Source organism: Carassius carassius, chromosome 35 (genome assembly GCF_963082965.1).
Source record: "Carassius carassius chromosome 35, fCarCar2.1, whole genome shotgun sequence".
Taxonomy (NCBI): domain Eukaryota; kingdom Metazoa; phylum Chordata; class Actinopteri; order Cypriniformes; family Cyprinidae; genus Carassius; species Carassius carassius.
This window is the reverse complement of record NC_081789.1, coordinates 10,086,143-10,110,164: the sequence shown is the minus strand read 5'-3', so window position 1 is coordinate 10,110,164 and position 24,022 is coordinate 10,086,143. Positions and strand designations below refer to the sequence as shown.

The following is a 24,022-nucleotide window of genomic DNA, read 5'->3' as shown; positions in this document are numbered from 1 at the left end:
TTAGTATGTGTGTGTTTGAATATTCTTGCTTGAAACATTTCTGACAATCAATTATTTGTCAAATGTATCATATTCATGTTATAGGAATCATGTCCAAAATTATACCCTGCAAGAGCAGGAAAATTCGGACCACGTGATTGATAAGATAACATATGATTTATGAACTGGCAGGAGAAACATTGCAACACCCCAAGCAAAGACAATATCTAATTGGTCAAGATAATTGAGGTGTGGCCGAAAGGCCAGTTTAAATACTCAGGACACCATCAAATTTTACTCTTGGCTTTTGCTTTTAGTTTTAGCTCTTAGCTTTTGCTCTTAGCTTTTTTCTAAGCCATGCTTTTTGTCATTACATTCTGTGTTCTTTGAGCACTGTTCCAGTGTGCCTCGGCCTGCATGCCTGCTGCTACTTAGCCATGATGAGAAGAAACACCACGTAGTCTCTTCAAACTTTACTTCTGTTCTTTTACTTTAGTGTATTTTCTTTTGCGTTGAGAGTTCTGAGTTAAGTTTTGTAACGCCATATCTCTGAGTCTGACCTCGAGTGCACGCTTAAAACTACAACCCACCCACAACTACGCATTTTCAGACAACTCCCAACAACGGGCTTCCCAAACCTCTCTCAAACTATTACTGAACTTCCTGCCAATCAGCAACCTCTGGAAACCCCCTTTTACACAGGCAATGCAAGTAACTTATCTCCAGACTCTGAGCTGAAATGGTGTAGCCTATCTAATATAATTTTAACCTTATTAAGGAACTCAATGTGAGGGTTAATTAAGTGATTGATGGTTGTTCATGCTTATGCAATTTCACGTATTGCTGTAAATTTGGGATTTCACATTTTCATTCACTTAAACTCATTCTTTCCTAACATACTGTATTTCACTTGAACGCTTTGACTGTATGGTTTAAACCTCGAAGACCCAAGATTGGGCGCACTCCCCCAGCCTTTTTGGGAACAAGGAAGAATCTGCTGTAATAGCATGACTCTCTTCTTGGATGAGGAACATGTTCTATGGCCTCTTTGCCCAGAAGAGTCTGTAGCTCTCGAGACAGTACCTGCATCAGCTCCGGTTTCATGGAAGTGGAGACCATGCCGTTGAAACGTGGAGGCTGATGAATAAATTTGATCCTGTATCCTATCTGTACTGTACTCAATACCCACGTAGAAATGCCCGCCAGACGTACCATGCTGCCAGACTCTCTGAGAGTGGTACCAATTTTAACACTTCCTTTTAAGGGGATGTTAGATGTTCCATGTCCTGAACAATGGCAGGAAACACTGGAACATCTAACATCTTACTGGAAAACCATTGCCCCCCCCGAAGCACAAGAAGCTGTGGTGATGGAGGGGTTTTGTGAGGGTAACGGGAAAGGGGCGAATGCTCCCTTATGCACCTAGAGCCACTAGCTCAGTGCCCTAAAGCAGCAAACCGGCAGGGGACGACTGTGCTAGCTGCTCTAGAGACCTCCGTAGAGGTAGCGAGCCTCTTAGCACCGCTAGTTTCCAGGCAGTAACTGGGAGAATCGCTCGCCGGAGATTGCTGTGCCCTGAAGCACCGACAGGGTTGGCAGAACGATCTCCTGTTTTTATCTAATACCTCGCTGGAAACCACCTCCCCCTGAATCACACAAAGTGGCGGGGATGGAGGAGTTTTGTGAGGGTAACGGGGCGGGTCGAAAAGCTCTCGAGCGCGCACCATCCCGTGAGGGACTACCCTCACCAGCAAGGGTGACAGAGTGTCAGGACTTCCTTTTCTTATCAAGGACAGTCCTGATGTCTGGCCTGGGAGGTTGTTGAGCATGGCGAAAACCTGTCCCCAATTCCTACGAGGGGGAGCACGGTTTGCCACACTCTGCTTCTTAACCCCCCTGGCTTTTGAAGGACCGGGGGCGAGGCTGGGTGGCTGATGGCCCCTCCCTTTGAGTGCAGTGAGGAAGGAACATTATTACTGAACACAAAATGATTGTTGTTATTGTTAGTTTTGATAGTTTGGCCGGAAAAAGGTTCAGGGTTTAGGCGAGGCAAATGGTTCTAAAATGTTTGGAAAACACTGGGAATTTATGAAGTATTCAATAAGGAAATTTGCTATCGGATTTGGGGGGAAAAAATGGCCAGAGCCAGAAGGATTAAAGAAGATTCCGGAATTAAATATATAATTTTTATATTTATTTTTATAAATTGTTGGAGAAAGGCAAAAAAAAAAAAAAAAAAAAAAATATTGATAAAGTTTCAACAGAGTCAAGTGAGATCTTTCAGTTTGGATGATACTAGCACAATCTTGGGATCAGTTGTGCGAGCACAGGGACCTGGTGCTCCGGCACCTCAGCCTGTTGGGCCTTCGGGTCAACTGGGAAAAGAGCAAACTCTCACCAACACAGAGGATCTCTTTTCTCAGTATGGAGTTGGATTCAGTCGAACAGACAGCATGCCTCAAAGAGGAACGTGCTCGGTCGGTGCTAGCCTGCTTGAATACATTCAAAGGCAGGACAGCGGTCCCACTGAAACTTTTTCAGAGGCTCCTGGGGCATATGGTGGCTGCAGCGGAACTTACACCACCTGGCCTGTTACATATGAAATGAAACTGCTCCAGCACTGGCTTTATGGCTGAGTCCTGAGGTGGGCGTGGAAGCGCAGCACTCACTGGGTCCAAGTAACACCGGCCAGTCGCCAAACCCTCACCCGTGGTCAGATCTTGCATTTCTCAGGGCAGGGGTGCCTCTAGAGCAGATCTCCAGGCATGCTGTGGTTTACACGGATGCCTCCACCACCAGCTGGGGGGCCACATACAATGGGCATGCAGTCTCAGGTGTTTGAACTGGCCTGCAGCTGCAGTGGCACATCAATTGCCTAGAGTTGTTAGCAGTGCACCTTGCCTTAAACCATCTCAAAGGTCACTCACGAGGCAAGCATGTGCTGGTCCGAACGGACAACACAGCGGCCGTTGCGTACATCAACCTGCAAGGTGGTCTGCACTCCCGTTGCATGTCCCGGTGCCAGGCCTTCATGATGAATCTGTGAGAACCATGGAAGGCTGGGTTCCATATTGAGACCTAAGTGGTACTCGTATGTGTATAGTCCACGGTATAGCCTTAGAGCCCATGTTTCCCCGGCAGACTTCTGCCTTCCCAAGAGGGTTTTAATCACCTCAAATTTCTCCATATACTCCTAAACGGATGCTATATGTGTACTTCCCCCGAGACCTCCTTCCGCAGCGTCCTTGTTCCAAGTGGAATGGGTACGTTTTCCCAGTGTTATCCAATCCCACCCAGTGAGGTAGTGCTTTGACAATGGTGAGTGGAACTACTTGTTCCGAGCCCCGGCCTACACCTAATAGGGGCGCAGGCGGCTCACACAGGGCACTGGAAGGGGCACTACCCATGGCGCTTTGGTAGGGATCCCATTTTGCGTTGGTCACCGACGTGGCGTCGAGAGTGACGACTGAAAGGGAATGTCTCGGTTGCGTATGGTATCCCACGTTCCCTGAAGGAGGGAACGGAGACACCACATCCACACCCCCATGGTTGCTGTACCGCCGCTGAGCTGCCGGGTCTCGGGCTCGGCTCCCCAGCGAAAACCTGGTATGCATTGCACCTGATGCCTTCTTATACTCTCGCAGTGATCAGCGGCAGGTGGATGCAATAATTGCATGCCAATATGCATTGGCTCGTTTAGTTTACACTCGAAGTAGATTGGTCTATCAAAGCGATATCCCATTTTGCATCGGTCACTGACGTAGGGCCTCCATTCCCTCCTACAGGGAAAGAGGGTTACCATACATGGTTACACTTTAGAATAATGGTCCGTTGTTAACAAGTAACTATGCAGGAAGTAATAGAGAGTACTAAATTAACACTTAATATTAACTAATAGAGAAGCAAGACTAACAAAGCAGTAAGTAGTAGTGAAGTACAAAGGTAGTTCTTTATTAGATATTTGATAATTACTAAAAATAAATATCCTCACTGAGAAATGTTTGCTAACTATAACCAGTTAATAAAGAATAACCAATTACTAATTACAACGGTAACCTCTTTAAAGTGAACAATTGTGTTATTGGTGGAAACTAATTTATGAATATGATATCCCCCAAATAAGTCGGCTACAAGATGAAATTGTGACTACTAATCTTACCAAAGGATGGATGTTCTCTGTTTATTTCAAACAAAACCGTAGGATAATAAATAATGATGTTCTCTTGAAAAAAACAATTCACATTCTTAATGAAGGCATCGACTGCATTTATACTGTGTTAAGCACAAAACCGCATATTCCAGATTACGGTGTCTGGTAAAATATCACTAGTGCCTCACACAAATCTATGTGTAAGATATAAAATATGTAAAATAATTTATTAAATTACTTAGTAATTACTGAGTGGTTAAGGTGTTTTTCACTTTAAAATAATGGTCCAGATCACTAGTAGTTCCTGCAGACTGACAAGGTAACGCTTGAGTAATTAGTGAGGGGCAAATCTATTTTTCACTTTAAAGCTAAAGTGCTACTAAGGAACTACTAGTGATCTGGACCATTATTTTAAAGTGAAAAATACCTTAACCACTTAGTAATTTCTAAGTAATTTAAAACATATTTTATATCTGACACATACTGTACAGTCCTACATTTGTGTGAAGCACTAGTGATATTTTATAGGTCTTTTGGAGTGGGATACATATTGAACTGACATGAAGCAGAGATCATACTTGTGAACTAATTCAATCATGAGCTTGTCAGCGTCACTTCTTAATTATTCATATTTTTAAGAGAATTTTCTTTTATTATTTATGTTTAAGTTTGAAATAAACATAGAACATCCATCCTTTGGTAAGAGTAGTAGTCACAATTTTTAAATGAAGCCGAATTATTTGGGGGGATATCAAATTCATAAATTAGTTTCCACTGTTGTGATTAGTAATTAATTGGTTATTCTTTATTAACTGGTTATAGTTCACAAATAGTTCTCAATGAGGATATTTTTTTTAGTAATTATTAAATATCTAATAAGGAACTACCTTTGTCCTAAATTTGCTACTACTTACTGCTTAGTTAATCTTGCTTCTCTATTAGTTAATTGTATTAAGTTAAGTGTTAATGTAGTACTACCTATTTATTCCTGCATACTTACTTGTTAACAATGGACCATTATTCTAAAGTGTTACCCCATACATAACCAAGACGTTATCTTGGTTGTTTGTGTACTAACATAATTTCTCTCCGCACAGTTGTTTGATTTGGAACAATAAAGATATTATAAATATAAAATATATATTTTTTGTTTTCGATTATTGGTTCAGAAATAAGAACTACATACAGAGGGGTATTGATAACAAGTCCATATTTCTAACTACAAAATAAATGCAAAAGTCCTTAAAAAGGATAACGTTTCAAGGCTTTACAACAATCTATAGTCTTTTTTGCTTTAGAGTTCCTTACACATCTGCCCCACATACTAGGCCTATCATGAATACATGCCTGCTAAACCCATGCACAGGATTTTAATATATACTACTTACTTTACTATTTAAAATAGTATAGAAAATCCCAAACATATTTGTTGCAGAATGCTGAACACATTAACAATTTATTATTGATACCATTTATATCAAGGTCTATGTTTTGGATTGGCCGCGCTTGCTCTATGTACACCTTATGGCAACTAAATCACCATTGGCTAGTAAATATTTTAGTTTACTTGCCAGACTGTAAATATGTATTATACTGTATATGTTTGTAAAATGGCACAGCTTTTTAAATATCTGAAAATGCACTCTTAACATCAGTCAGTCAAGTATCATAATATGATATTATGATTATCAAGTATTATTTAATGTTAGAACTTTAGTAATTAGAATTAAAATTGGTAACCATTTGAATGCATTGACATTTTAAGCAATTTAAGGACTGGTGGTGGTGCTTTTTTGGTCATTCAGTGTTTGTGTAAAAAAAGGGAAAAAACACAATAATACTAATAAGATGATGATAATAATAATAATAATAATACAAATTGTACTAATAAGAACAGTATAAAACACACCAAGGATTAACACGCTGCTGTATTCATGAATAAATAAATTTGTGTGCATTCGTTCAAACTGATTAGCTGAAATCAAAACAGGGACGATAATAGGTGAGCACCAACCAATGAGATTGCCATTTGCGCATTTGTTCTGCCCACTAATGGAGAAACTGGTAGATCTTAAATGCTGAAGTATTAATAGGGAACTCTTGTTATTTTGACAGGAAAATACAAAAAAGAATATAATTTACATGTAAATTCTCTTGTCTCTCTGCTCTCACCAAAGCTACAGTGCCTTCACACTAGAGTTCACGGTATGTCAAATACAGGTGTGCTGCGCATCCATTGAGATTAATTGAAAAATATCACATATCACTTGACAGAGAGAGAAACTCTGAAGCCCTCAGTTAGTGTTTGGCGAGTGAAAATAAAACTGTTTATCCCTGGTCTTAAAGAATATAGAATGCAGAATATAGAAGACAGGAGCTCTGTGGTACAGCATGAAAATGAGTCTTGTCAGAAGCATTTGTGCGACAACAGAAACTTCTCTGCTCTAGGGGAAGAAAAAAAGCTTCTTCTTCATTTACAACATCTTTTGGGTCTCTTGTTCTTTGTATCTCCCCACTCACTCTCTCTCAGCTTATAAACCAACTTGGGGCAGAACAAACAAACAAACAAGGCAGCTAATAAGCCAAGGAGCTGATGCTCACTGGAGGTTTGGTATTGTAGCGTGTTCTTTATTCCATTCTTATCTCCTGAGCAGCAAGCGCAAAAGAGGGACCATGTAAGCATTAAGATTACATCGTTGTACATTTTTACCCAGGAATGTAAGATGTGGCGGGCTCAGTCACCATTCAAAGTCATTCCCAGTCTCTCTGGCACTTCTAAAGCATCTTAAGTGGTTGTAATAGAGAGAGAGAGAGAGAGAGAGAGAGAGAGAGAGGAGAGAGGAGAGAGAGAGAGAGAGAGAAAGAGAAAGAGAGAGAGAAAGAGAGAGAGAAGCCCACAGTACTCAACACTCACCGATGGACCACAATGTTGGGAGGGACAAGGGTGTTTGGCTTGGTGTTCATTCTCTCTAATATTTACTTGTAGCTGGTTTATGGGGCAATGGATCACTAAGATGCCACTGCAGAGATTTTATTACAGATGAATAAGTTAATTTAAAGTAAAGAAATTTCTCAGAGCACAGACACAAAGAAATGATTCATACCTACAGTATTACACACTGATCTCAAATTGATTTGTTTCCAGTTTGATGGATGATTTGATTATTGATTTGTTACCAGTTTAACATTAATGCATTTTTTCACTTTAAATGATACAACTGTAATATTTTCCACTTTCAATAATGCAAATTTAGCCAATAATGTTTTTTTTCTCTCAATAAAACTTAGATTATTTTATTCTATTTAAGGTGTTGTTATGCTATATAAAAACACTTAAATTATCCCAAGTTAAGGCATATATTAAGTTATTGTTTAGTAAGAGATACCTAACATTTTAAGAAAATTAATTAAAACAAATACATTAAAAAAATAATATATTAATCGTATATTAATGACTTTTCAAAACACATATATAAAATTAATAGAACCTGCATTGTAATTCTTTGAACAAAAGAACAGCATTAATGACAATTGCATTACCTTTTAAAAGTTTTTTAGAGTTAAATTCAATTTATGGAATGCAGCTAAGATGATGTCAATTTATGCTTTCATAATTTGGAAAATTATATGATCTGATTGCCTTCTTTATGATAACATTTATAAACATTCTTAACCTAACATTCAGCTGCTTAAATCTACTTAACATGGTGAATTTTTGCTAAAATTCATTGTCATTATGTTATAATATATTCAGAGGTGTTGAAGCACGCATTGGTGCCCTTTCTGGCGTGAACAGTACTGAATCCTAAACCTTAACCATTTAGAAGCTGACTTTAGTTTAGATGAATTATGCAAGCATGCAAAACCTTTGGAGGCAGAATATGTTTGCATGATTGCAAGGTTAAAGGGAGCACCTGAAGTAAACTAATTAAAACTTTGATCAAGCTTGTTAATAATTCAAAGTGTATTTCAGTTTCATGACTTTGATGTCCCATTCACAGCTGACTTTCAACTCTCTGCTTTTGTCAGCAAAGCGTATAATTTATGTTAAATTGATTTGCTTAATGTGCTTAAAATTCTTCTTCTTTTTTTTTTTTTTGGAGAAGAATTGCGGTATTTAAAACCTGGTTAATCGCTTTATGGACCAGCAAACAGAATGAAACACCCTTTCTTTTTTCCACAGCTAATTGGGAGTGGGACACTGTCAGTACAAGGAATAAGCATTAATATGATAATGTACATTTATTTTTGGGGAAACAACTGCCACCAAACATCGGTTGTATATATATATATATATATATATATATATATATATATATATATATATATATATATATATTTTTTTTTTTTTTTTTTTTTTTTTGAGATTCTTTAATTCTGAGCATTTAGTTAGCTGGCTTTAACATCATTGTGCATACTCTAAGGCCATAAGCTCATCATCAATTCATTTCATGCTCCAATTATTTAACATTTTGCTACTCACCAACACACTAAAATATACCTGTATGAAATACAGTATTAAATTATGAACAGACTTATGGCACAAAAGCCTAATGAGCACATGATGAGTAGGAAAGAAAATTATATCTCCTTAATATCTCCATTTTTTTCTACATCATCTTAGTAGAAATATGAAACTGAGACTTTTGCCTATGGTGTCCTATACCACAGTTTTCTCTTAAAAATAATGCTCTAGTAATTGGACAAATCTCATTTAGAGTTTTACAAGATATCACAACTATGTCTGTTTTTGCACCTACAGTGTGTTGGATTAAAATTAAATAAAGAAACCGAAAAAGTGGGAGAAAAAAGTTGTTGAGGGGGAGATGAGTGAAAGAGTGTAGAGAATTCCTGAACAACTGTTGGGATTAGGTGGCACAGGCCAAATCAGTGGGATTATGGGTGAAAAGGTCCTGGTCTTAAGCCTTGTATGGTGTTTGGGTGTGTGGGACCCGTTTTCACTTTTTATCAAAAGAAAAATTTAACTATTATTATTATTATTTTTTTTTTCATACTCATTGGCCACGAACACTGGCTAGAGTAATACTGAAATAACAAAAATATATACACAACTCAAAGGGTTAATTGGTGCAGATGAAAAGCCGGCCATCCCATAGAGCAGACAAAAGATATGTCAGCCATTCTTGAGTAGACACATGCTCGCTATATCTGCTTGTCTACAGGAAAGTGTATATTACAATTTGAATGAATGAATGAATGAATGTTCATTCATGTTCCAATTCCTTTCTGCATATTCCCTTTTCTCTTCTTCTTTCTTTTTGAGACTGTACCTCATCATTTTCTCATTTCATTCTTTTTCATGTTCTCTTTACTTGGGATGTAAAGTGAATGAACTGACAAGGGAAAACTATTCAAATATTAACATGCACACATTTGTTTCTTCATTGACTTCTATGGTTTTTATACTGACCAAACCTTTGTTTATCCACTAACTGAACCCTAACCCTATATATATATATATATATATATATATATATATATATATATATATATATATATATATATATATATATTTGTGTGTATATATATATATATTTTTTTTTTGTTTTGTTTATATATATATATATATATATATATATATATATATATATATATGTGTGTGTGTTTGTGTGTGTGTGTCAATATCAATTTGATAAATGTTGCAAGGGAGTCTCTGACTCACTCTGTCTGTTTGTCTGTCTGTTTCTCTTTTTTGTTCTCTTTACCTTTGTTCCACTGTCAGATGTGTTGTATATTATTGCAAGATTTTTGGGAGATTTTCTCCTTTGTAAGATAGATTGCTGAGTTCCAGCACATCTGCTACCTAAAAAGAGCTTTATTACCATTTCTCATCCATTAACAATTAATATATATATATATATATATATATATATATATATAGTGTTGGGTGTAGTCAAGTCACCTTTATTTATATAGCGCTTTAAACTAAATACATTGCGTCAAAGCAACTGAACAACATTCATTAGGAAAACAGTGTGTCAATAATGCAAAATGACAGTTAAAGGCAGTTCATCATTGAATTCAGTGGTGTCATCTCTGTTCAGTTTAAATAGTGTCTGTGCATTTATTTGCAATCAAGTCAACGATATCGCTGTAGATGAAGTGATCCCAACTAAGCAAGCCACAGGCGACGGCGGCAAGGAACCGAAACTCCATCTGTGACAGAATGGAGAAAAAAACCTTGGGAGAAACCAGGCTCAGTTGGGGGGCCAGTTCTCCTCTGACCAGACGAAACCAGCAGTTTAATTCCAGGCTGCAGCAAAGTCAGATTGTTTAGAAGAATCATCTGTTTCCTGTGGTCTTGTCATGGTGGTCATCTGAGACAAGGTCTTTACAGGGGATCTGTATCTTGGGGCTCTAGTTGTCCTGGTCTCCGCTGTGTTTCAGGGCTGTAGAGGTCCTTTCTAGGTGCTGATCCACCATCTGGTCTGGATATGTACTGGATCCGGGTGACTGCAGTGACACTCTGATCTGGATACAGACTGGATCTGGTGGCTACAGTGACCTCGGAATAAGAGAGAAACAGACTAATATTAGCGTAGATGGTGTTATGGGAAGTGTTCCCGGTTCCGGTTTACCTAATTAATGCAGCCTAAAAATCCTTTAACGGATTTGGATATTAAAAGCATATTAGTATGTTATGTGTAAGCCAGGTTAAAGAGATGGGTCTTTAATCTAGATTTAAGCTGCAAGAGTGTGTCTGCGTCCCGAACAGGTTAGGTTATTCCAGAGTTTAGGCGCCAAATAGGAAAAGGATCTGCTGCCCACAGTTGATTTTGATATTCTAGGTATTATCAAACTGCCTGAGTTTTGAGAACATAGCAGATGTGGAGGATTATAATGTAACAGGAGCTCTTTCAAATACTTAGGTGCTAAACCATTCAGGGCTTTATAAGTTATAAGCAATATTTTAAAATCTATACGATGTTTGATAGGGAGCCAGTGCAGTGTGGACAGGACCAGGCTAATATGGTCATACTTCCTCGTTCTAGTAAGAACTCTTGCTGCTGCATTTTGGACAAGCTGTAGTTTGTTTACTAAGCGTGCAGAACAACCACCCAATAAAGCATTACAATAATTTAACCTTGAGGTCATAAATGCATGGATTAACATTTCTGCATTTGACATTGAGAGCGTGGGCCGTAATTTAGATATATTTTTGAGATGGAAAAATGCAGTTTTACAAATGCTAGAAACGTGACTTTCTAAGGAAAGATTGCTATCAAATAGCACACCTAGGTTCCTAACTGATGACGAAGAATTGACAGAGCAGCCATCAAGTCTTAGACAGTGTTCTAGGTTATTATATGCAGAGTTTTTAGGTCCTATAATTCACACCTCAATTTTTTTTTTCTGAATTTAGCAGTAAGAAATTACTCGTCATCCAGTTTTTTATATCGACTATGCATTCCATTAGATTTTCAAATTGGTGTGTTTCACCGGGCCACGAAGAAATGTACAGCTGAGTATCATCAGCATAACAGTGAAATCTAACACCATGTTTCCTGATGATATCTCCCAAGGGTAACATATAAAGCGTGAAGAGTAGCGGCCCTAGTACTGAGCCTTGAGGTACTCCATACTGCACTTGTGATCGATATGATACCTCTTCATTCACTGCTACGAACTGATGGCGGTCATATAAGTACGATTTAAACCATGCTGATGCACTTCCATTAATGCCAACAAAGTGTTCAAGTCTATGCAAAAGAATGTTGTGGTCAATTGTGTCAAACGCAGCACTAAGATCCGATAGAACTAATAGAGAGATACAACCACGATCAGATGATAAGAGCAAGTCATTTGTAACTCTAAGGAGAGCAGTCTCAGTACTATGATACGGTCTAAATCCTGACTGGAAATCCTCACAGATACCATTTTTCTCTAAGAAGGAATATAATTGTGAGGATACTACCTATTCTAGTATCTTGGACAGAAAAGGGAGATTCGAGATGGGTCTATAATTAACTAGTTCTTTGGTGTCAAGTTGTGTTTTTTTAATGAGAGGCTTAATAACAGCCAGTTTGAAGGTTTTGGGGATATATCCTAATGACAATGAGGAATTAATAATAGTCAGAAGAGGAACTATTTGTGTGACTAGTTTCGAAGTAATTAGTTACTGTAATTTGATTAAATATTCCTTAAAAAGTAAAGTAAGGTTTAAATAAAGGTGCTTCTTATGTAACTTAACTTAATACTGTGTATAGAATGTAGAGCATTTATATACAATACAATAGTGGATTTAACATCAAAATCTAAGTCTAGATTTTGATAAACGTCTAATCTTAAAATTCATGCTTTTTATGTACCTTTTCTCACTTTAAATACTTTGGTGAGTTAATAAAAACATTGGTAACAATTTAGTGTCCACTTCTCAATATTAACTAATTGGTTATTAGCATGAATATTACTGTGATATTGGCTCTTTTTATTATTACTTAAAAAGCATATATTAATGTCTTATTCTGCAAGACCTTATTCTAAATCCTTAATCCTACCCAATTTATAACCAGTTCTTAAACTTAATTGTCAACAACTACTTTATTAAGTTTTATGAAGCAGTAATTAGGAGTATATTGAGGCAAACGTATAGTTAGTTCATAGTAAATACTTAGATAACAGTGAGAATTGGACCCTAATCTAAAGTGTGACCAGAGTAATTTATGTAGTTATTATTTATTTGAAAGAATTAAAACAACAGTTTCATGTCTGTCCATGTATCATTCATTAACTTTGATATAGGATTTAGAAAGCTATTAGTAATAAGTAATTAAATAATTTTTGGAGAGCGTCATTTGCACAGTAATCTAATTACACTGTTGAAGATGTAATTAGTAACTAGTAAATAATTACTTTTTTAAAGTAACTTACCCAATATATATTAAACCAGGATTTTTAATAAATTTTGTCAACACACACTCTAGTGGCTGTTGAGAAATATCCCTAAACAAAGTTAACTGTTTTTGTACATACCCTCTCCTCATTCAGCATTGTTACATTCCATTCAAGAACACCGAACTTGAATAGCTGTGTTGTAAATCCCAAGCTACCTCCATATTAATCTGGTTACCTATATATATATATATATATATATATACACACACACATATATATCAAAGTTGGAAAAACACATGTCATGTTTAGTGTATGGACTGATTGATTGCTTGTTTTTAAATGTGTTTTATTTCTTAATGATGTATTTATTTATTTATTTCTTTTTGTATCTCCCACCATTGACCTCTTCCTCATGTGACCCCTCAGGTATCCTATCTTGATGAGGTACTGAGGAATGCACAGTTGTCATGGAAACCCAGTCACAGACCAGTTCTGCAGCAGAGAAGAAAAAGAGAGTGGAGACCATTGTAGCCACCAAGAGCGTGCCCACCCGTACAGAAATCAGTGAAAAGGCAGTGGCCTCCAGCACTACCTCCAATGGTACAAATTTAACATTTAAACCTCTATTTTCTTCTGATTGCTTCTCAAGCTTTAATTTCTGTTCTCTATTGATGCTCTGTTTAAAGTGTTTAAAGGAGTAATTTGTGTCAATTTTATCAAACATTGCTCTGTTTTGTAAATCCTGACCAACTTGACACAGGATATCTTTTTGACTGACCAGTAGGAGTGTGTGGGAAACCTGATTGAAAACAGTCATTATTTTTGCAATTCTGTTATTTGCAAATTCATTCAGATAAAATTAATTTACATTAATTTTAGATATAACTAAATGCACTTTTACTAACTGCCAATTCACAATTTAACTTTAAAGTGACTAAAGTGTTAATGCTAGTTTGAAGTAGTCCACCAACTCTAACCAGCTTGACCAAGAGGGTCTACCAGTTCAAAACCAGGCATACCACCTTGTAGTCTAGTTGACTGTGCATCTAGACCAGCTCTGACCAGAGAATGACTAGCTTGGGCCTACTAGAAACTATAAACAGCTTGGGTTCGCTGAAAATCTCCTAAACCTTAAAATGGCATTAGCATTAGTGTTAAAACAAACATTTCTCTCCACACAAAAAGTTGCACAAATGTTGTGTGGGTGTTTGTCTTGGTTGATTAGTGATCTTATTTTGTTGAACCACTCCATATGAAAGCCTCTGGTGATATGGCAGGAAGTCAGAAAAAAATTTCCTTTTTTTTGTGGAACAGGCCATCATTATTTGTTGTTATGAGTTCTGAACCCCCCACAACCCCCACTTTCTCTCTCTCAATGTTAGTCATTCCCAGATGGCAAGCTCTCCTTCATTAATTAAAGTTGGGGGCTTGGGGTTTGGAGGGAATGAACATAGATGGGGGATAAGTCTTTACTGTTTTGGAAAAAGCAAACATAAGGGTTGTCTAGGAAAGTTTGCCAGTGATTATCCTTCTCCATGCCAAAGTTGACACACATGCCACATGTTGCCGACCCCAGGTGTAATCTATTGAATACATACATCATAAACACATCTTTTTAGGCAAGTACCAGAATTTAATAAAACATTTTAAGTTACTAATATGACTACAAATACTAATACGAATATAACACTTTCATTTCTACGGTTATACAAACAGTAAATTATATACAGAAAGAAAGCAACGAAAGGCAAGTGCAAACATTTAGTCTTAATTTGCAATTTGTGGCCAGAGGAAGAAAGCCTTGCCCAGTTTTACACATGCTCCATACTTTCAGGTAGCCTACAATCCTGGCAAAGACCTTTATGCTTCATGATGTGTTTGTACTATGATGGAGCAAACTATTTGTAGAATTTGTCTTCAAGGCAGAGTGTAATAGAAAATCTAACAAAATTGACATTTCAATGGTGGGCAAGATATATATATATATATGCTCTGATTCCAGTAAGCAGTCCTGACCACAAGTTTCCATAATGAGCCATCTATCAAGACGGACCCTAGACCTTCTCCCAGAAGGGTCTTACCATAGCCATTAGATAGCTTACACATTCCTGGTGTGGTTATAATTCCCCTGCATTCTCTTGGTCTTCCAATACTCATAACCTCTTATCTGATGTAACCTAAACCCCAGTCAACTTTAACCCATGTCTCCCAGGCCACCCCCTCAAGACTAACAAAAGGCAATTGTGAAAGGCCGCAACAGTGGCAGTGGCCAATTGCCCCACCTCTTTGACAAACCCTGTATTGGCTAAATGCTGAAACTGATCCTAGATCAGTTTAGGCTTGTCCAAAGGATCTGCAGAAGGGAAAACTACAAATAATACAGTAAGAATGTGGAGATGGAGTTAAAAAAAAAGAAAAGAATCAAATACAATCTTGATGACAATGATTTTGAGAAAGAGTGGCTTGTAGGTATTAAAGAAAACCAAGTTTAATTTTAAGGGAGAAAAGATCACTTAAATATTTTTTATTAATTATTATTATTAGTATTATTTTTTTAAGGATGTAAATGATTAAAAAAATAACTAAACACATAATTATTATTTTTTCACAAATACAATTTGCATAATTGCATTTTTTTATATATAATTTATTTTTACAAACCTTTTATCTGATTATTCTGATAAATGCACATGTCAGTATGTGAAAGAGACCTCCAAGTATGTGGTAAAATCAAACTCATGACATTGGTGCTGTGAGTTGTGATTTACCTATTGGGGTACAAGAATACTTAATAGATGAACCTAAAATGCATGAAAATATCTCTTTTCATTTCCTTCCACTTTCTCTTAATACTTTTATTTATTTCCACTTTCTCTCACCACACAACATAAAAGTTTATGTAAAAGTTTAGTTGCAGTCTGTAATTGTCCAGGGTTGATGGGGAGCATTCCCACATGGTTAGCTAAAGACTGGCACAGGCCTGCAAAGCATTCATCTTTGGACCGGCTCCCACAGCTGACAGCTCAAAGGAACCGACTGTGCCACCACAATGGCCTGATTGGTCCTCTTTGATAGGAGCAAAGGGAGGGGGGCTTGCCTCCTCCTCAACTCACATCATTTGCTAGGCAGGTGGACCACAGAGTCCTCTGATTCTATTGTTGCTGCCTGGACCGTGCGAGGGAGAGAGAGATGTTCATGTGCTTTAACTGAATGAACCTGATCATCATGAGATAATTTATTAATTAAAAAAGAGAAAGTGACAAAAATGTACCTGCCATTCAGAGTGAGAGAGAGGACAGAGGAACATTGATAATGAGAGTGAAAAATCATTTTGGTGTTTTTGGTTTGCCATATTGTTTCACAGATGTCAGAGTGATGAAATGAATAAGAACGAAGGAAGCACAAAGAATCGAGGGACAGAAGTGAAGAAAGCAAGGACAAACAGAGGACAAAAGGAGGGAAAACTTTGTCAGGCAAATTGTTTCCACTCATGTTTTTTGAGAACTGTTCAACTTGAGAAGTGTTCAGTGTAAACCATGGGCTTAGGAAGCATCTTTGAAACTTGTCAAACCTGAGGCTACTATTAATAAAAATTACATTGAAGTACATTGAAATAAATAATTGTATATACCACTTGTCAAGACATTCTACTGGTGTGCCCTAGATGGCCACCAGAGGACACTGTGTTTTCTGTAAGCACATGGCTTGTAGTGTGTTTGTTGGTGCCATGTGCTCTCCTGTCTCATTGTCTGACCCCGCCCTTCTTGTTATTTCATTATTGTTTCAGTTGTCCCAGCTGTCCTTTTGGGATATTTGGTCAGAGCCTCCTTGATGCTATTGAGGGATGGGGTTTTAAGGAGGTTACCATCATTTGCTGCTTCCTGTCTGGACTGGATGACCCTTTTGATTGGGAAGAGCAGGGGGATTTAGAAACCTGGACTTACTTGGAGGTGGTTGACTACTGTTGCCATGGAATGGAGAGGCAACTGCTGCAGGAGGAGTGGCTTCCTCTCCCTCTTCTTCCCACTTCCCAGCCTTTGCCTATTCCCTCCGGGTCAACTCTTTCTCGGAGGAGAGCACCGATTCCATTGCCATGGTTGGTGATCCCAAGTCCTGTAGTCCTGGTGGACCCGACTCTGGTGGTCCCAAGTCTGGTAATCCTGGAGGACTCGACTTCTGTGGTCCCAAGTCCAGTGGTCCTGGAGGACCTGACTCCTGTAGTCCCAAGTACAGTGGTCCTGGAGTACTTGACTTCTGTGGTCCCAAGTCCAGTGGTCCTGGAGGACCTTACTAACCCTAACCCTAAGCTCTCCACTTTGCTGGTCCCACTTAAGCTTCCTGCCTTGTCGTCCCAGGAGCCTGCCTCAGAACCCGCTCCATTCCGGAAGCCCTCAGAGTCCACTCAAGAGCCTGCTCCAGTCCAGGAGCCTTCAGAGTCCACTCCACAACCCGCTCCATTCCAGGAGACTTCAGAGCCTGCTTCAGTTCCTCCCGTGGTGGTGTCTTCTGCTACAGATCCTCCCGAGGCAGTGGTATCCACTTCAGGTCCTCTTACTTGGTGTTTCTCTCCTCTACCTGCTGTGCCCTTGTGGGCTTCAGCTCCTCCTGCTCTGCCCTGGTGGGCTCACACTCCACCAGCTCCACGCTGGTTCCATGATCTACCTCATGATCCAGGCCCTCTTTCACTACATGGGCCTGGTCCGCCGTCCCTCCCCCTAGATTACTTTGACATTTGGTGGAGCGTCTGGAATCTGCTCCTTAAGGGAGGGGGTCACAGTATTTTGCTGGTGTGCCCTAGATGGCCCCCAAAGGACACTTTGTTTTGTGTGAGCACATGGCATGTTGTGTGTTTGTTGGTGCCATGAGCTGTCCTGTCTCATTGTCTGACCCCACCCTTCTTGTTATCTCATTATGGTTTCAATTATCCCAATTGTTTCCCTCATTACCTGCCCTACTTATTCTCTTTGTGTTGAAGTCCTTTGTTGGTTCATTGTTGTTCATGTCATTGGTTGTGTTTAATAACAGTAACAGATCTACATTGGGAACTGGATCTTGCACCTTGGTGAAAAACGAGGCTAAGGCACATCCTTTAACTTTTTTTGTGCAAAAAGAATAGTATTTTTAATGTGTTTGTTTTTGATGAACTACTGTAGCTTAAAGGGGTCATATGATAATGCTAAAAAGAACATTATTTGTATATTTGGTGTAATGCAATGTGTTTTTGCGGTTTAAGGTAAAAAGATAAAAAAATAAAATAAAAAAAACATTATTTTCCATATAATGCACATTATTGTTTCTCCTCTATGCCTTCTTGTCACTTTTTACAAGGCTCATCGGTCTGAAAAAACGAGATGTGCTCTGATTGGCCAGCTATCCAGTGTGTTGTTATTGATCGAATGCCTCAAGCGTGTGACGGAAATGTTAAGCCCCTTAACATATGCCATCTCTCAGTCCAGCTGCTCTGCTCATGCACATCCCACCATCGGTTCTCTTTTAGCAGTTCAGTCAATGTACTGTTAGGAGTAGCTGAATAACTCGGTATATTGGTTTATTTAGTGTCAGAGGGTGTGTAAGGCACATTTATAAACCGAATAATTTAAGTAATCTGTGGATTAGTGCATACTGGAGACATGAATCATTGTACAGTAGTGGCCAAAAGTTTTGAAAATTACATAAATATTGGAAATTGGAAGTTGCTGCTTAAGTTTTTATAATAGCAATTTGCATATACTCCAGAATGTTATGAAGAGTGATCAGATGAATTGCATAGTCCTTCTTTGCCATGAAAATGAACTTAATCCCAAAAAAACCTTTCCACTGCATTTCATTGCTGTCATTAAAGGACCTGCTGAGATCATTTCAGTAATCGTCTTGTAAACTCAGGTGAGAATGTTGACGAGCACAAGGCTGGAGATCATTATGTCAGGCTGATTGGGTTAGAATGGCAGACTTGACATGTTAGAAGGAGGGTGATGCTTGAAATCATTGTTCTTCCATTGTTAACCATGGTGACCTGCAAAGAAACGCGTGCAGCCATCATTGCGTTGCATAAAAATGGCTTCACAGGCAAGGATATTGTGGCTACTAAGATTGCACCTAAATCAACAATTTATAGGATCATCAAGAACTTCAAGGAAAGAGGTTCAATTCTTGTAAAGAAGGCTTCAGGGCATCCAAGAAAGTCCAGCAAGCACCAGGATCCTCTCCTAAAGAGGATTCAGCTGCGGGATCGGAGTCCCACCAGTGCAGAGCTTGCTCAGGAATGGCAGCAGGCAGGTGTGAGCGCATCTGCACGCACAGTGAGGCGAAGACTTTAGGAAGATGGCCTGGTGTCAAGAAGGGCAGCAAAGAAGCCACTTCTCTCCAAAAAAAAAAACATCAGGGACAGATTGATCTTCTGCAGAAAGTATAGTGAATGGACTGCTGAGGACTGGGGCAAAGTCATATTCTCCGATGAAGCCCCTTTCCGATTGTTTGGGGCATCAGTAAAAAGGCTTGTCCGGAGAAGAAAAGGTGAGCGCTACCATCAGTCCTGTGTCATGCCAACAGTAAAGCATCCTGACACCATTCATGTGTGGGGTTGCTTCTCATCCAAGGGAGTGGGCTCACTCACAATTCTGCCCAAAAACACAGCCATGAATAAAGAATGGTACCAAAACACCCTCCAACAGCAACTTCTTCCAACAATCCAACAACAGTTTGTTGAAGAACAATGCATTTTCCAGCACGATGGAGCACCGTGCCATAAGGCAAAAGTGATAATTAAGTGGCTCGGGGACCAGAATGTTGAAATTTTGGGTCCATGGCCTGGAAACTCCCCAGATCTTAATCCCTTTGAGAACTTGTGGTCAATCCTCAAGAGGCGGGTGGACAAACAAAAACCCACTAATTCTGACAAACTCCAAGAAGTGATTATGAAAGAATGGGTTGCTATCAGTCAGGATTTGGCCCAGAAGTTGATTGAGAGCATGCCCAATCGAATTGCAGAGGTCCTGAAAAAGAAGGGCCAACACTGCAAATACTGACTCTTTGCATAAATGTCATGTAATTTTCGATAAAAGCCTTTGAAACATATGAAGTGCTTGTAATTATATTTCAGTACATCACAGAAACAACTGAAACAAAGATCTAAAAGCAGTTTAGCAGCAAACTTTTTGAAAACTAATATTTATGTAATTCTCAAAACTTTTGGCCACAACTGTAAACGATTCAGTTTGATTTGGCGAACTGGTTCAACCGGTTCACTAAGAAGATCTGGTTAAATAGAAACATTTGTTCAAGATACGGACATCAGACGAGACAAAACTATCTCAGGTTACGTATGTAACCACAGTTCCCTGAGTAGGGAACGAGACACTGCGTCCTCTAGGGGTCGCTTTGGGGAACACCTTTTCGTGACCCGTGTCTGAAGCATACATTGAAAAAACACCAACTTGTTGGCCGGCGACAGCCTCCGACGTCACTACCGGCGCGACTATAAATAAGCACCGGGAGAGCACGTCATTATCTTCTTCGTCTGAAGCTTGCGTACGAAGCATGGCAGGGAGCTAGAGGACGCAGTGTCTCGTTCCCTACTCAGGGAACTATGGTTACATACGTAACCTGAGACAGTTCCCTGTCGAGGGAACCTCGAACTGCGTCCTCTTGGGGTCGCTTTGGGGAACAGTATACCCACGCCGCCATGCTGAGGGGAGTGCAGGCCAGAATCATGGCGAGCACTAAGTACCAACTCTACCATTTCCATGGGAGTTGCCCCTGGGATGTTTAGATGGCTGTCTGTGACAGTACCCCTTATGGCCAAAAGGCCTAAGCTACATACCCAACTTAACTGTTAGGGCCTCGGCCCAGGTTAGAGCTGAAGGCTTGGAATCAGGAAAGATTCCTTTAAAGGGATACGGCTAAGACCCTAGCATTTCTACCAAGTCTTGCCTGTCACACAGGGGCTACCACTAGCTTACACATAAGCTTGCTGAAAGAGCTGTCTCGACAGTTCTCTAGTAGCAACACCCTGTTTAGATAGGTATCCGAGGATACATAGGTGGAGTGGCGCCCAAGACGAACGGGGCTTTTACGCAGAATACTTGCGCGCGAACTTACCACAGTGTGGATTTCAGAAAGTGTGCAAAGACTTCACGTGCACACTTACCATAGCATGGATTTTCAAATACTGTTCTAAGGAGGGGCTCTTGTGGCACTCTGATAGAGCAGCTCATAGATGGAATGTTGCATCTCAAAACAGTATGATTGAGAGTCATCAACTCGATCTATGGAAACAATACTGGAGCGCTCTGGGGAAAAAACAGAGAACTCAGTCATATATGAGAGGAGAACTCCGATCTCAGAGTAGCACGCATATAGGCAACCCTTTTTTTAGAAAAAGGGGAACGCTGCTAAATTACCACGAGAATCACCCAAATAGCCCCTCATGTTGAGGGAAGCGATGCTTGAGGTGTATAAAAAAATACACACTGGCTGAATGGAGCCCAAGGAATCAAGGTCTAATCATCTCAAGAAAGGGAACAAAGTGGAGCGCTTAACCCTTATCGTACAAGATTTCAGAAAGTTTGCAGAGTCTTGCGTGCAAACTTATCACTTGTGGATTTTTAGAAAGTGTGCAAAGTGTTCACGTGCACACTGACCACCATGTGGTTTTGAGAAAGTACACAAAGCAAAGCGTGTGTACTTAAAGGTTCCTAAGCATCGCAGAGGTGCTGAATCTCACGGGAGAGGCAAGCTCAATTTTACAAACCTCGGGCGAGGGGAGCATCACCTGAGGCAGCATATACAAGAAGACTTCTGTAACTGCCACCTCCACTTCCCACTAGATGCGACAGCACCCCTAAGCGGCCAGGAGACCCCTCTGGGTGACCTGGCCGGACATCCATGAAATTCCCTGCAGTGCTGTGCCAGGCCTGATGATCAAGGAGGCTCCCTCAGAAACCTGTGATCTCAGCCGCCTAATACCGGAACATGAAGCCGGATGGCTGGTGCTGGCGAATGTTTAGTAAACACTGTAACTGAGCACTGCAAAGGAAACTCACAGAGTTTATTAGTAGACACGTAACCACCAGCAAGTAAATACACATAAGTATATACAGAGAGGGTTACATTTACTCACCCACCCTCCTGCGCTGATGCCCCACTCAAGGGGCGCCTCCTTTTAGTCTGGACCATCAGTCAAGTGGTTGCTATGAACATAGAACCATAAAAACATCATAGGTCCAGCATAGGAGACTGTTATGCAAGAGTTTCCACCTAACCTCGATCAGGTGGAGAGCTGGTGGTTACAGGGGAATTAGGAAGGGGAGGATAAAAGCAGAAGTTAAAAATCCCAAAAAAGGAATGAGTAGATACCTCGGTATCACTCCGATTCGGAAGAGAACGCTGCCTCGTCTAGATCATACCCCTTAGGTTCTGCTTACCTCCTCGTGACCCACGATTCCTCTAATCCCTGCCCGCAGGTGGGGGAGGAGCGCGAGTTGTGACACTAGCCTTCTGTGCCTGTCTTTGATCCTCAGATCGAGACAAGCCAGGACCCTTATGTTGTTCGGGCTCAGACCTGGACCTTCGTGGAACGAAGGATCTGAAAGCAGCAGAGCGCGCCTTCGTCTCCCTGAACTTCTCAAATCGCCGTCTCAACGGAAATACCGAAAAGCTCAGAAGGCGAAACCTGAGCATCGAGAAGAAAGCATTTTCTTTCCTCCCGATGTCTGCCAGGTTCATCCACAGATGTCGCTCCACTGCCACCATGGCCGCCATAGTCCTGCCCTTGGCGGAAGCTGCCTGCTTGGTAGCACGGAGAGAGATCCGTGGTGCGGCGCAGCTCAGCTACCTGATCAGAAAAAGGCCCCTGCCTCTATCCAGGTCTCTTAGCAGATCAGTCTGATATGCTTGAAGTAACAGCATTGTGTGTAATAAAGCCACAGCCTGACCTGCTACTGCGTATGACTTGCCATTTAAGCAAGATGATTTTCTGAAGGGGCTTAAATGGCAAGGAGGGAGATTAAGAGAAGATGTTTCCCCTGCAGAAAGAAAAAAAATTCACAGATAAATATGTATAAAATATTTATTAAAAAAATTTGCTCTTTCTACAGGGGGCATTCCCTCATAGCCGCTTTCGCGCATCACCTCCATGTCGGCAGATTACATTCATGCTGAAACCGATGGATGAGAGAAGAAAACGGCATCTTTCATTTCTTTTTAATCTCTGTATGGAGATCATGCAGAAATAAAAGGCTCACCTAAGCTGGAGGGTTATGGTCAAAAGGTAATTTTCGCTCAATAACCTCCAACAGCTCTACATACGCAGGGCAGGAGAATTGAGAAGGCTCAGCTTGAGCTTTTTCACCATCCTCAAATATCTCCTGCTTTTCCTGGGTAAAAACCCAGCAGAGCACTAACCTCAGTATCAGAAAGTGTTAAAGATATAACATCATCCTACCGAGGCTCTCTCTCGTCCGCCGCCGTTTTTTTTTTTTTTTTTTTTACGAGCGCAAAAGGGAAAGCCCCTCTTTAAACCATTCAGACCCACCTGTATTCTCACGAGCTCATTCTCTTCCACACCTCAGCGCGGACAGGTCCTGAACCGCGGGAAGCAGATGGCTGCCTTTTATTTTTCCTTTTCTTTCAAAAGAGAGACGAACGAGAGCGGAGCTTTTTCCATTGAAAAAAACGCTCACAATGCACGCAGATTGCCTCCTCAAAGACGTTGCGTGCGTTTCTTCATCCAAACAGATGACGCAAATATCGCATGTGTCATCGGGTGTCAAATAACGCCGACACGGATGCACACATTATCTAAACGCTTGCTAGTTGTCGCCATGATAAACAGAGAAAGATCGCCCTTACCGGTTCTTTCAGTTGCACGCTTCAAACAAAACAGTCAGTGAAGATGAAGAAGATGATGACGTGCTCTCCCGGTGCTTATTTATAGTCGTGCCAGTAGTGACGTTGGAGGCTGTCGCTGGCCAACAAGTTGGTGTTTTTTCAATGTATGCTTCAGACACGGGTCACGACGAGGTGTTCCCCAAAGCGACC

General features: G+C 40.1%; 1 protein-coding gene across 1 annotated transcript in view; it reads left to right on the top strand.

Moving 5' to 3' along the window:
* Positions 1-24,022, top strand: part of LOC132115958 (transcriptional activator GLI3-like) — a 340,310-nt gene that overhangs the window by 47,633 nt on the left and 268,655 nt on the right. Inside the window, exon 2 of the mRNA XM_059524402.1 lies at positions 13,412-13,585. Within this exon, the coding sequence (XP_059380385.1) occupies positions 13,453-13,585 (133 nt within the window). The 5' untranslated portion in view covers positions 13,412-13,452. The remainder of the gene's footprint in view (positions 1-13,411; positions 13,586-24,022) is intronic.